This window comes from Phasianus colchicus, chromosome 19 (assembly GCF_987193195.1).
Source record: "Phasianus colchicus chromosome 19, bPhaCol1.hap1.1, whole genome shotgun sequence".
Classification (NCBI taxonomy): Eukaryota; Metazoa; Chordata; class Aves; order Galliformes; family Phasianidae; genus Phasianus; species Phasianus colchicus.
This window is the reverse complement of record NC_143454.1, coordinates 7,132,198-7,145,811: the sequence shown is the minus strand read 5'-3', so window position 1 is coordinate 7,145,811 and position 13,614 is coordinate 7,132,198. Positions and strand designations below refer to the sequence as shown.

At 44.9% G+C, this 13,614-nt stretch overlaps 1 protein-coding gene across 3 annotated transcripts in view; it reads right to left on the bottom strand.

Annotated features, from left to right (window-relative positions):
- Positions 1–1,513: 1,513 nt before the first annotated feature.
- The window catches only part of EEIG1 (estrogen-induced osteoclastogenesis regulator 1), a 33,649-nt gene continuing 21,548 nt past the window's right edge, over positions 1,514–13,614 (bottom strand). For 2 of the 3 annotated variants that reach the window (XM_031601599.2, XM_031601601.2), the window contains exons 5-12: positions 12,335–12,451; positions 11,803–11,849; positions 8,658–8,812; positions 7,464–7,571; positions 7,019–7,208; positions 6,724–6,845; positions 6,154–6,223; positions 1,514–5,302 (exon numbers count right to left, since the gene is read on the bottom strand). In XM_031601599.2, the coding sequence (XP_031457459.1) occupies positions 5,257–5,302; positions 6,154–6,223; positions 6,724–6,845; positions 7,019–7,208; positions 7,464–7,571; positions 8,658–8,812; positions 11,803–11,849; positions 12,335–12,451 (855 nt within the window). In that variant the 3' untranslated portion in view covers positions 1,514–5,256. The remainder of the gene's footprint in view (positions 5,303–6,153; positions 6,224–6,723; positions 6,846–7,018; positions 7,209–7,463; positions 7,572–8,657; positions 8,813–11,802; positions 11,850–12,334; positions 12,452–13,614) is intronic. The other variant, XM_031601602.2, reaches the window with a different exon arrangement.

The following is a 13,614-nucleotide window of genomic DNA, read 5'->3' as shown; positions in this document are numbered from 1 at the left end:
GGGACGGGCTGAGGAGCGCGAAGCATTGTGGGAAGCAGGACTCGCCCGGAGCATGATGGGAGCTGCAGTGCCGGGGTGCTCGGGCTGCGGGCTGGCGTAGAGAAAATGGCCAAATTCTGGGAGCCCTGCAGCTCTTAGCCAGTATTGCTGAACAAAAAATACACTCAGAACAACAAAAAGACCACAGCAAAACCAGAAGGATCAGTGTGAAGTACCAAAAAACAAACTTTATTTTCCCCCAAACCATAACAACATTTGACATTATATTGATTTCCTCATATATTTGTTATTTCTCTACGTTAGGAACCAGATACAGAAAATACAAACACGATCTGTTGAATCAAAGACGGCACAGCATTCCGTTAGAAAATGAAACAAAAAAAAACCAAACTAGAGGAGCGAGATAGAAATGGTGAAAAATAGTCCTTCCCAGCCCCAACTTCCCAAGAATCATCATCAAAATAGAGCAGTGGAAGTAGCTTCTCTTTCTAAACGCACTTCTGCTTTAAGAAAAAAGTTAGAGATTTATCTTTAGATTTCAAAGTAAAAAAATGTTAAACTATCTCTTCAAGCAATTTTGGAAGTTTGCATAGAGCCGTTCCCTTTCCAAAAATATCAGCCATCTCTCTATAGAATCTGATATAAATCAAGTGCCTCATCCGAACATCGCCAAGCTCAACTGACTCTCATGAAAATAAAACAGGATCTCCCCTTCCCCTCCCTCCCCCCACAAAAATACGGGCTCTACCATTAATCCTTACAGTTGAGGCAAGTGAAAAGGCTCAGCCACACCTCGAGCTCAAAGCTTCACCCACCCACGTTCCTTTCATCTCCCAGCTTTTCAGCGTGGTGGTGCGGTGGGCTGATGGATGACACAGCAAACGGGAGGGAAAGGGGGGGGGATCTGCATGCACCCCCCAACAGCCAGGAAGTGGTTTTTCAGTACAAACACTTGCGACCAGGCAGTGTTTGCTGTAACCTGCCCCTGGGGACCAGCCTTGTCCACAGGGCTAAGTCACCAGGGCATTTACTCAGCTAAAGCCCAGGAGGGGTGCGGGCAGGGCTGGGGGGGGAGTTTGCAGCCCCCGGGTAAGGCAGCGAGCAGGGGAGCGAGGGGAGGGCAGGACAGCCCCTCTCCAGGAGGGGTTTCTTTCACCGAGGTGCTTTAGCGTACCTGGAGTGAGGTTTTCCCAGAGGTTCACAACAGCGTGTGCAGAGTCCAGCTGCACAGCCACCAGTTTTAAAAAGAAAATAGCAACAACAAAATAAATTAAAAAAAAAAAAAGTCAACCCCTCCCATCAAGATTCAAATGAAAGACGTTTCTTCGGGTCTCAGCCCAGTTCAGAACCCTCTAAAAACTGAAGCAAACATTAAAAAAGGGCTTTAACTTTCTGCAGGGGGCAAAGAGATGTGGCAATAAGAGGGGAGGGGGGAGGAAATAGATCACAAACTTGCTGCCCATCACCTCACAGACAGCACGAATCCTCCCCTCCCCCCCCCCAATTTAAAGTGCCAACCATTCCCCAAACAAACAAAAGAAACCCCAAAAAACAGAGGAGCAACATCCTTCTCCCCCTTTTTTTCCAACCACCATTTCCAAATGATACTCATTTCCTTCACCAATTCACAACCAAGCCTATCCCTTTGGACATGTACTCAGTTCAAACTGGTTTTTAAAAGTTAGTTAAAAAAAAAAACAACCGACACTGAATTTTCCACCAGAGGCTTCCACCAGAGGTCCAGGAGCCAAGAGCAGAGCCCACACGTCTTGCCTGGCCCTCAGCCTGGAGCACAGAGCCAGCTCTGCTCACCAGGGCCAGGGACGCAGGGTGTTTGTTGCCAATAAGGCCCTTTTCACTTGTCTAAGTCACCTCTGAATCCCCTGAGATGGAAAACAACGTGGGGAAGAAAGTTCTCTCTTGGCCCCCCAGAAATAAAATATGAATGAAACAATAATGCAATCAAAAAGAAAAAAAAAAAAACAAAACCACACCAGCCTGCTGGCTTATAAAAAAAATTATGAACTTCAAGACAAAAAAACCTTAATGGAAACTAGCCAGAGGTTTGGGTCTGGAAACTGATTCACTTCTTAAACGCTCAAAATCCAACAAGGAACAGACGGCAGCAATGCCAACAAGGAGAAAGTGCGTGCAAGATGCAGCTCCCCAAGAGACCAGCACCTGGTGTGTCTGCTGCTGGCCAGGGGCAGAGCAACAGCCTCAGGTGGGATCTGGAGATAGAAGCAGGCTGCTCCTTCCTCTTTTGCATGGCTCCATCCTGGGCACTCCAGCCCCAGCTGTGCTGTATTAGGCTCAATGACAAGGGCTGCCTTCTTGTTCAAAATGAGGGGTGGGAAAGCTAAAAAGCTACATACAGACCAGGACCTGTGCAGTCAATAACAATGTAGAACAAGAAAGAGATACCCCATGAGACACAGTTATCCAAAATGCAAGCAGTGATGTGCCAAGCTGCTGGAAGAGAAGCCAGAGACACTTCCAGATTGGCCACAATTACATGATAGAGCAGGTTATAACTCTGCCAGCCTGGGAAGCTTTCTGTATGGCTCAGCTCTTTTTGCTTTGCTGGAAAGAGATCCCTCCTCTGTCCCACAGTGGATTTCACAGCATGCCTAGCTGCTGGTGTCTCAGGGCAGCAGACTCTTGCCAATCGAAGCCCAGAAGAAAACGCTTGGTTCCCAATTGCTCTGACAGTAACTGTCATTGTTTTCCACGTGAATAGAAGCAAAGCAGGAGAACTGAGACGGGTTTGGCCTCTTTCCTGACTTATTTTTGCCTTTTTCAAGCTCTGGTTGCTGCTATTGCAACTCTGGCAGTGCCCCAGACCTGATTTTCAGCAGGTGCCGTGCTGGGAGCAGCTGGACAGCCAGCTCCCACTGCTACCTGCAGGCTAGGCAAGAATACACAGTGCTGTTTGTATACTTCTGCCCTTGCACTGACTTGAGCAGAGAGTCAGGCGAGGCCCAGCTTTTTGGCAGAGCCCCAGGAAAGAAGAAAAGCAGTCAGCTCTCCCCTTCCTGCACACACGCAGAAGCCCTGGAACAGGGCACCTCTCACCCAGAGCAAGCAGGAAGCTCACCAGCCTGCAAGCGAGTGCCAAACCTACCAGTCTGAGATCACAGTTAAAACACCAGAAAGTGTGAAAGAGCTTTTGTTTCAGACAGAATCAAAAGATCCAATATCACTTCCCTACATTAAATGAAACCTAAGTGTTTTCTGTACCCCTTGTAACTGTAATCCAAATTTAATTCCCTTTGAAGGGAAAGGGGTGAAAAAGACCTATATCTTATGCGTGGTCATTCCAAATACAGAAAGAAGCCTCTTGACTTAAGGAGAGAAACTATCAAAACACAGTAAGCAGCTGTACAGCTCTGCCTCACAGCCTAGCACCCTCCCCATACAGCCGTCCTTAGCTAGAGGGCAAAAAATATCAAGGCCCTTTCATTCCTCATCTCCCATTCTGCCAAATTCCCTTTTCCAGTAGCTCATCTGCATGCATTCTGGCCAGAGACCACTATTAATCTTTTTTTTTTTTTTTTTTTTGCCTTTTAAAAAGGCTTTACAATAAGAATTTGAACAACAATGTGATCAGTTACAAGTCTTTCCTCGCTGAATGAGACAAGTGTGTGCTTGTGAGAGTGTGCACGCACACGTGTGTCAGAGAAGGGCATGTTCTGACCATGCCAGGATCGTGCCTGTGCCATTACTCAAAGTGCACGGCTGAGTGCTACTACAGTACACCGGCAAAAGAGGAAAGGATACTACACAGAAATAGCTTACAGGCCGTGAGTCTCTGTACAGGAAAGGCTGAAAGCACAGCCTGCTGACAGCCACGGCTGGAGGCTGCATAGATCCTCATCTGCAATTCAGCTGCCAGGAGAATCTATAAGTGAGAGCTGAAAGGGACTGACATCTCTGCTGCTCGCATTGAGGAAAAGAGGCAGCTGAAGTGTCAAACAACTGCAGAAAAACCCGAAGAAGAACAATTGAAAGATCAACCAGAAAAGCTTGAAACCCTGTCAGAAAAGTTGACTCTTCACGGAGTGGGTAAGAACAGCTGCTGTAGAGAGAACAGCAGAAAATATTCAATCTACCTTTGAAGGCAAAGGTAGCAAGTTTATCTTGCCCGACAAACAGAGCTTCTCTCCAGCCCCAGAAAGAACCAGCTCAGGCATAGATTCCTACTGACAGGTCAAGAAAGGACAACCAGCACCAATTACCTTACTGGCCCAAGCCAAGAGAGGCAATTGTTAACCACCAAACCAAAGAGACCACCGCAGAAAACCGCATCCCACTCTGGCCCAGGGGATGGTCATCAGATAATGAGAATCTTTTCACAGTCCAAGAAGGGCAATTCCCTTCCTAAGCCAAAAAGGAGGCATTGTATTCCAAGACCCAACAGTGATTATTTGCTGAATCAGTCCAGCAAACATGGATTACTCTCCTGGAACAGCAGAGACAAGCCTCCTCCAGGTAAAATCTGGAACCTCTAAAGTGCTCCTGCTAATGCTAATAGATGAACACTGCCCTTCCATGCCCAGCAGTGGAAGGGTGCAATACAGTTAGTGGTACAACAAGCACTAGCATTTAACCATTTATCAACTCCCATCTGGATTGTGGTAATTTTCTGAAATGCACTTTTGGGAGATACTTCCTATGAGAAAAAGATTTTGGGGGTTTTAAGTGTAGGAAGGTGAAGTGTACACCACTGCATACCTTGTTCAATAAAACTGTTGCCTTGGAAGGTGATTCTCCCTTGCAGTCAATGGAAAAAAACATCCTGCAAGTAACCATTTCACCGTGTCATCAACAAGCAGCTCTTGGTTTGGTTAGAATGGTTCCCCCCCAAGTGGTTTGAAGAGTTCACAGTGGCATAACCCAATGTTTTGGGGAGACAAGCTGAGAAATCCCCCGTTGCAAATGGATAGGTGTAGTGAGGGATGCAGAAGAGCAACATGCTCTAGGACTAAGGATAAGTCCAGCAGACACTTTGCGTCTGTTCCCAAATAGGGGGAGGGCAGGCACTGGAAAAATTGGGAAGTGAAGGAGGGTACTGCCAACACAGGGAAAGTGCATGATCTGGAGTGGTCTCGGAGTAGTTCTGCAGTGCAAACATATGGATAGGGGCACGGAGAAATCCCTTCTGGAATGCTGCATGAAGAGAGGTAAAGGTTGGCATCCATGTGGCAGCGGATTGGGTAGGGGGCCTGTTTCCAGCAGCTCTACCCTTCTTCACATTTAGTGGGTTTCAATCACCACTGGCTCGTAAACTCCAGATGAGACCCTGAGGAGAAGATGAGAAAGCCAAGTTATTTTCCCATTACTTAATGCAAACAAGTTTGTATTCAGAGCTTTCCCCTCATGAACACTGTCCTCTAACCTCACACAAAATACTGACAATAACTAGTCAATCTGGTGAGAGGTCAACCTGCATAACACAAAACAGACAGCTTCATGCAAACTAACACTAGAGCTTGAAAGAGTTGGGTGAAACAAATCCTTTTAGAGGAGAGAGGGAAAGGGCTTGGGTGGCATATACTGTGCAAAGAACAAGTATTCCTGACTCTGCTCACAATTTTGCCACCAACTTGACACATCTTTGTGTTTGCCATTATTGTTTTTTGTACTACAAAAAAATGCTACAAAACTTAAAAAACCCAAACAAATAAAACAACTAGTCAATACACTGTAGTAAGGCTTATTGTGGCAAGACAAAGTTTCATTCTCCGGAAGTCTTCATTGAGAGCACAAGCCCACAGCACAGATGGAGGGGTAGGGAAAAGCGAGTTGCAGTTCTGCTGCAGTCCAGCAGGAGGCAAAACTGCCTGCGAGTGCAGGACCAAACAGGAACCAACCTTTACCACTGTGTCCTTTTACTCCTCACTTACTTCCGTTCTTGGATCTAAAAACTAGGATCAAATTCTCTCTCTGATTTCCCACTGAGAACTGCATTCACACTCCAGTGCAGCTGTAGACTGTCACTAGAGAGATCCCAGGGGTATGAATGTGGGAATACAGCCACCATTAGCACATGATGTTTAGAAATCTCTTCTGTTGCAAAGGTAAAAGTTTTCTGCGTACCCAGAGCTAACTAATCTCTCTGGAGTCTGTCTGCAGTCCTTTCAGGAAACCTACCTGTTTCCCAGCTGAATACCACTCAGCGTAGTAGTTCCATCTCTGCTCACAAACAACCGCAGGTTGCTGTCTGCAGACAGAAAGAGAAATAGGACATCAAAGTACAGAACTACTGATGGTTGCCAGGTTCTCCTCTCCCAGCTGCATTACTGAATGTTCAGCATAGGAACAAGTGCATTTCTGTGAATCTATATGCACACTATATGGTGTTCCCATAACAATAGGACCCCAAAGAGTTCCTCCTGCTTTAAAAGGGAGCCTCACATACAAATCAAGCACAACATCAAGCTAAGAAAAAACAGCAATTTTCCCTCCTCTCACCCTTATGTTTAAGTTACTGTTTTACCTTTGCTGTGGTCTATAGAAGAACAGTGGCAAACACTGTTCACAAATTGATGCACAGCTTTCAAATCCACAGTTTACTACCATAGAAACACCTAGCAACCACTGAAAGAAAATTTCTGTCAAAGGGGGAGTCAGATTTAGCAGACCAAATCTGGCTATGTACAAGGTTGGCAGTTTTGCTAAGGAAACAGCCAAGACTTCCCCTCTCGAGATTCGTGCTCTCACCTTCAGTATTGCTGACATCTGTGAAGTCCTGACTCTGCATTATCTTCTCCACTATATCATCTGCATCGATCCTGGTGTCATCCACTCGTGTTGGGTGACTCTCCACTGAATCCTTTTTCCTCCTGGGGAAAGAAAATCAAGGGAAAAATCAGCCTTTAATGGTGGACATTTAAATACTCCTTTTAGGAACAGTCCTTCTCCCAGGAACTAATTCCAACCTAATGCTGCCTGAAGACCAGAGAGTAGATTCCATTTCAACTTCCCAAAGATGGGACTTTGCACCACAGTTACCTACCGGGAGGGTCTGTCCAGCAGAAGAGCTGGTCTGGGGGGGCGAGGTGGCTTCTCTAGTTTGTGTTCCCGCTCTCCCTCAGGGCACTCCACTGTCATACTCAGCCCCCCAGATGCACTGCTGCTGGTGGAGGTGTTCCGGCGATGGGTCAAGTCAGACATACTAGAAGAACGAGAATGCTCCGTGCTGTAACCTGCAAATACAGCATGATTACAAACCACACCTTCCCTCTTTCCTGAAAGCAGAGTTAACACACAGGGCAGCTTCTGCTCTTGTATACTGAGGTTTATACATACATCTGTGAACTCATCTGCAGAGACTGACCAGGAAGCTCTGATATTACAGAGCTGCGTAAGAGATAAAGCTGCAAGTCACTCTCATAAGAGCTTGCTGCAGCAAAGAAAAAGATGGGACCAGTGATGGCACAACCACGTGGATCAATAGTTACCGGAGATCTTGGACTGCTGGCTGGCATAGCTGGAGTTCCGTGAGTGCCCTGAGTGGAAGACTTCCTCTGGGCTGGACAGATTCTGATCTGGCTCTTCAGGGACACCTGCTGAGAAACAAGGCACTCCAGTTACACCACAGCCACATCAGTACACTGCCCGCAGCCTTAGACTAGATGCTGATCCTGGGACACTGGATAAAGGAAAGTGAAAGTCTGTTGGTAGAAGCTTGTTGTACAGGCTAGCAAAGAGCTTACATGTACTTCGGAACTAGAGATGACAGCAACAGTTGCCTCTGTTAAGTTCATCATTAATTCTAGTACCCAGTGCCTGTATTAACCTTGGCCTTGAAGGACCTAGAAGGACAGTGTCCAGAGGTTAATGATTTTAACTACAGATAGCTAACAGCATGAAGGCATCAAATGGCCACCATCAGTAAAGTATTACAATTTCTGTTTGGGTGCTTCTGTTATGACTTTTGTCCTGCTATTATTTGTGAGCCCACATCATTTAAATCATACCTGAATTGATACAGAAACTTCAGGATAGCCTCTATTTCTTTGCCCTTGCCCCAGCTTGTCTCTCTTGCAACAAGTTTATCTGAAAATGTGCAAGTGTAACACACTGGCAAGCTTTTTAAGAACATTGCACTGTCACTGAGGTTATGTGACCAGAGCTCTATTTTTGTGCAGTGTCTGCCTGCACGTTTAGAGTACATTGGAAAGAAAAAAAGCAACAGGAAAACGCAGTGTCCTTGAAAATGGGCTCATATAGAAGCCAAAGAACTCTGCATCAGCAGCTGGATCAAGGCCATTAGATCTCAAACCAACCTCTAAAACCCTCAAAGCTTTTCTAGAAGAATAGCTGAGTGGAGAACAATGGTAAGTGTCATTGAACACAATGGAAGGCAGAAATGAACGCAATACATTAATTATTAATTTCTCAGGAAAAAGAACAGATTGCTTTATTTCCACTAACAGAGGTATGGATATGGCAAAGATTCATGCTGCTTCTCCTCAGACCCACTTACTGAGAGTTTTGTTTTTAAGTTTCTTAAATGAGTTGAGAGCAATGAAAATGGGTTTGAGAAATCATGAAATATTAAAGAACTCCCCCGCTTGCAATTGCTGGGAAAAAAAAGAGAAAGCATCCAAGCACAACTAAGCATTGCATAGCTCCAGGATGGGCATTCCTACCTGAGCTGAGAATGGTTGCTCTTGGCTTGGTCTGACGCAGAGAACCAATTGTGGCTGAACTGCTGTTGCTGCTTGTGGTTCCTTCACCCTTGCAGGTAAGCTGCAGGGTAGAGTCCTGCCCTGGTATGGTGATGGATTTGGCAGTGGAAGGTGGCCTGTAATCAGAAGAGAAGTGTTACAAGCCGTGAGGCAGGGCCTGGGGATCATCCCATCACTGGGGAGACTGACTGAGCCAAGAGGATCCCCGCAGCCTGCCCCCATCCTCACAAGAAAGGAGGGAAACTGGCAGCCTCTCTGACCAGCAGCACAGTATAACATTCGTTGCTTCCTCCCCTCTCCCCCACTCCCTTGCTATATACAATATTTAGGTCTTCCCCATCTCATAATGCATCTGGACTGCAGATGCAGCATTTTACAAACTGCTGATTACAAGGAAAAGCAAGTTTTTGATGTAAATTAAGGCAAAAATGGAGCACTCAATCATTTACGCAGGACAACCTCACTATCCTCCAGGAAACTACCCAGAGCTGCCCTTTTCCCCCAGCACATGTTCCAGCAGCCAGTCAGCCTCACAAACAGGAACCAGTTTGCTTTTGTCCAGCTCTAAATTCCAGCACCCTTCTGTTACATCTCTCTGGCTCAGGTCAGAAAGAAGCCTTTTATCCCCCATCCCCCTATAAGAGCACTTTTATAATGCTTAAGTAACCTTTCCATTTTTTTAATCTGATGATTTTCAGTGAGACTAAAGTATTTTTACAGCTGTCAAAATTATTTTTCTGGTTGTTTTTTGTGCTCCCAACATCCCTTTGTAAATGCTGGTTCCAGGATAGAACTGCAAGTGCCTGGAGCCCCCTCCCTTCCTCCAGAAGCGTTTTTGAGTAGAAGCCATGGTATGTGCAGCATGGCAAGGTTAATATTCCTGTTGGAGCCCTAACTTCCTTATAGCCTGAAGTCTGAACTGCAACCAATGGATTATAGTACACTTTTTAAGCAAGGAGTGAGAAAGAAAAAATTTTATTTGTCTCGCTTGGAACTCGGAGGCCAATGAGGATAGATGCTACATGAGAGGATCTTTCCAGTGTTATGGGAGAAAATACTGAAGACATTTCTTATGGCAGCCAGAGAGCTATAAAGGTTCCAGGAAACCCACAGCATGCCTTTGGGGAAAGCAAACTAACAAAAAAAATAACAGACAAACAGAAAACAAACAATAACCACTAAAAAGCCTCCTTCCTAATTGCATTATTAATGATTTACATGCAGCCAGGTACTTCAGGGACTCTGTTTCACAGGTTAACAAAGCCCTTACTGCCTTAATCAAGCAAGCTGTTCCTCCAGCAGCTGCCAGGTCAGGCAAGCAGCCCGTGCTCCCCTCTGCATGACACCCAGGAGAAGCTCTGCCTCTGCTGCAGAAAGCAAGTGCTCAGTGAGCACATTCAGGAGTGATTTCCCAGCACCGTTTAATTCTTGCCTAATCCTCTAATGAGTGTCATTTCTCAAAAGCTCTCCCGATCAAGGACTATTCTACACGCAAAGCTTCCATTTTTAGACATTTGCACATCATCACCATATAAAGAAAAGAGATAGGATGACTGCAAAAATCCTTTAAGAAAGTAAGGAGGTTTGACTTTCAGACTGGCCCTACTTCTATTAAATTGATATTTATATTCCATTCTGTACAATTTTCAGGCAAAGTGGTGGGGGCTTCCTTCCACAGTGGAAAAGCAGCAGGTATTTTTTGTCAAATGTTATTGTCAGACATTATTTCAATTTATCATTGAAACTAATCCTGATAACCTGAACTTAAAACAACTGTCACTATTAAAAGTGGTTTAACATACTCAAATTTTCCTCCAGAAGCTTTTTTTTTTTTCTAGAATCAGATGGTACTGCATTTATGGGTTGAAAGTGTCTCTGCTACACTGTGGAAAGGTATTAACAAAATAAAAATTACATCAAGAGGTACGTGGCACTTTATAACCATGCAAGCTAATTTATGCACTTCAAGCTAGCTCCTAAAATTAGACCTTATGGCCCAGAATATTACTGCTACAAGAGATGAGCCTAAGGTAAAGCCTTGTTCTCTCACTCTGCTGGAGTCAACACAAAACAAACAAATTAGCATACAGCAGTCCTGTGTGTACAGCCACATGCCTTACAGCACACTACTGCAGGCTGGCCCATATTGCAGAGCCTTGCAACCTTATACTGCAGTATAAAGGCACATGGTACTGCTATATCTGTTAGCTGATGCTCCAACAACTGTTAAAACAAACAACTGCATCACAGCTTCATTGCATTTCTTCTTTCTTATCACAATGGACTAAAAAAAAAAAAAGCATGGTGACAGTTTCTCTACTAATCAATACAAATTATGAACGTAGGTCCCTGTAGAAGAGCAGAGAAACTGAGATGCTTCAGCTTCGCAGTATTTTGGTTGCTGTTTCAACTCAACATCTTTATCTTGCATGGTATGTGCTAAAATATGTTCATTCCCAAGGCTGTTTTCTTCACTGACCTTTCCTTTCTCAGAGGTCACCAAAACCATCCCCAGAGCTATGAGAAACTCCATCTTTGGTGCACAACACCAAGTTTGTTCAAACTCATTAGTTTCTAAAACTTAACAACATTAAGAAAAAGAAAATGCTATGTGCAAACAAGTCTGTTTCTTTCCCAGGAAAAAAAAAGGGAAAAAATGCCTTAAACAAGGGATCCAGAAATTCATTTTGAGTTTAAAAGGCAAATCTGGAAAAACATTTCACCCTCATATCATCTCACAGAGCAGCAGTGAAAACTGACTGACACACACATACACACACAAAGCTTTTGCAGGTCACCCCTCCCATCTCCCAACACTCATAGATGTTACTGGCTTTGAAATCCAGGATTCCCCTACCCTATAGTAGATTCTTCCTTTTTATAGCTGGGAAAGCAGAGCAGAGAACAAATGAATCAAGAATACAGCCCGGTTGTGCTATTCTAGCTGATTCAACAGTCTAAACCACCAGTTTCAAGCTCTCCCCTGTATTTTCTAATCCCAAGGACACCTTTTTTCTCTCCCCAGCAATTTTAGTTTCCAACAGAAAACTAGAAAAGCACATGGTGTTCTGATCTCCCAAAACAAGATAAGTACTCAGAAACTCACGTTTTGAAGCAGGGGTCCCCCGAGAGCAGGGACATCCCAATCGTGACCTGGAGAGAGGGAACAAAATGCATCATCAGCCATACTGCTCAGAGCTCCCTGCTTCAGGAGGAGGCCAAGGGCGAGGCGTAAAGTTTAGCGAGACCTACTTCCTTTCAAAAGGAGATCAGTTTCAGGAATTTAGCAAGGTATTCCCTCCCTCCCCAAAGGGCTGGCGTCAATATCTGCAGGTTGCAGTGGCTCAGCAGGAGGCAGGCTGGAAACCCTGACTATGCACTTTATCTTTTTCCCCATTTATGCTTTCTTTGATGACACAGAATGCTACTGAGGCTCATCACTTGGCCAAATGGATGCCAATGTATCGAAAGGGTGACTCTGATAACGACAAGCTTCCTGAATCAGACTAGCAACGTAAGAGCAAAACCCTATGTTCATATATAGCAGGACCTTCTTTCAGGCCCAGCAATATGCTCTGGTTGCAATCTTTTGGAATTCAATAGTAAAATTTCCACTGCGGCAGTACCAGCTGCTGTACCTTTAGGATGGAGTTGTCCTGTCGTGTGTTCTTAGTATCGTATCCTTCCAGCAAGCAGCAACGAACAGTGGATCCCGAGCCTGCAAATTCTGCCAGATTTAGATCAGCAAAGCCCAGCTGCCGTCAAGAAAAGGGAAAGAGCAGAGAACAAAAAAATAAGAACAATCAGATCACTCAATAGAGGAGATGCACAGACTAAAGGAAGACAGCACCTTTGTGAGTCACGGCAGAAACACAAGCCAGTGCACACAGATGTGGTTGTAGAGACCATTTACACCTGAGAATGGGAAGGGACACATTCCCCATCCCCAGCCAGGTGACTCAGAGGGACAACAGCTCTGTGCAAGGAAGGAAACAGAGCACTGATGCCGGCCAGGACAGCGTTAATCAGTCTGTAGCCATTGCATAACCAAGGACGTGGATGGCACTAGGTCAACGATGTGGAAAAAACAGAATCACACATACACAAACATAATAAGGTACTCTTTGTATTAGGCCATGCCAGAATGCAGTGGAGCATGTGAACCAGGAGATGAAAGGATATTGTTACAGAGGAAAGTTGACGCTGTCCTGAAATACAAAACAGAGCCTTGCAGCACAGCAAGCTGGAAGTCAAGAGCCATGCAGGGATGCATGAGCTTCATTGCTACAGATGTGGCTGGGGAACTCCTGCACCACAGCTTCCTCAACATCTTTAAGATTTAACTAGCAAGTAGCACACTTGACAGTAAGAAGAGAAGAGAGTTAGCTGTGAGCTCTCTAAACATTCTTTAGAAAACAAATACAAAAGGTGACAGGAAGTTAAAGATCACAGGTAAATTCAAAGAGGGTATTTGATGTCTCTAGAGTACAGACACCATGAAGAATAGCTTTGCCTATCTGCTGTAACTCCTACTGTAGGAATACAGTGCTTTCCCAAAAGAAAAGGTTACAGCTTCCTTCAAACTCGACAGAAGTCAGTCGTGCCTCAGTGATGTTGTAACCCACATTTGGAGAGAAGTTGGAAAACTAAAAGCTCAGATCAAGCTATTACTCTATACATTAAGTACATTTCTACTGCCCTGGTTGTGACAACCTGGATGATACAACTGAAACGTGAGCCTCAAACTGTAACTCTATGCTAAGGAGTCCTACCTGTGGAAGCTGATGGGAGTTACAGCACAAACCACAGCCACTGTTGTGTGACCTCTGGCTTCCATTGTTCCAAATCAAAAGTTTAAGCTGCAGCCTACACATGCCTGCACAAGAAGTATGATTCAAGGGATGACAGCAACAAGATT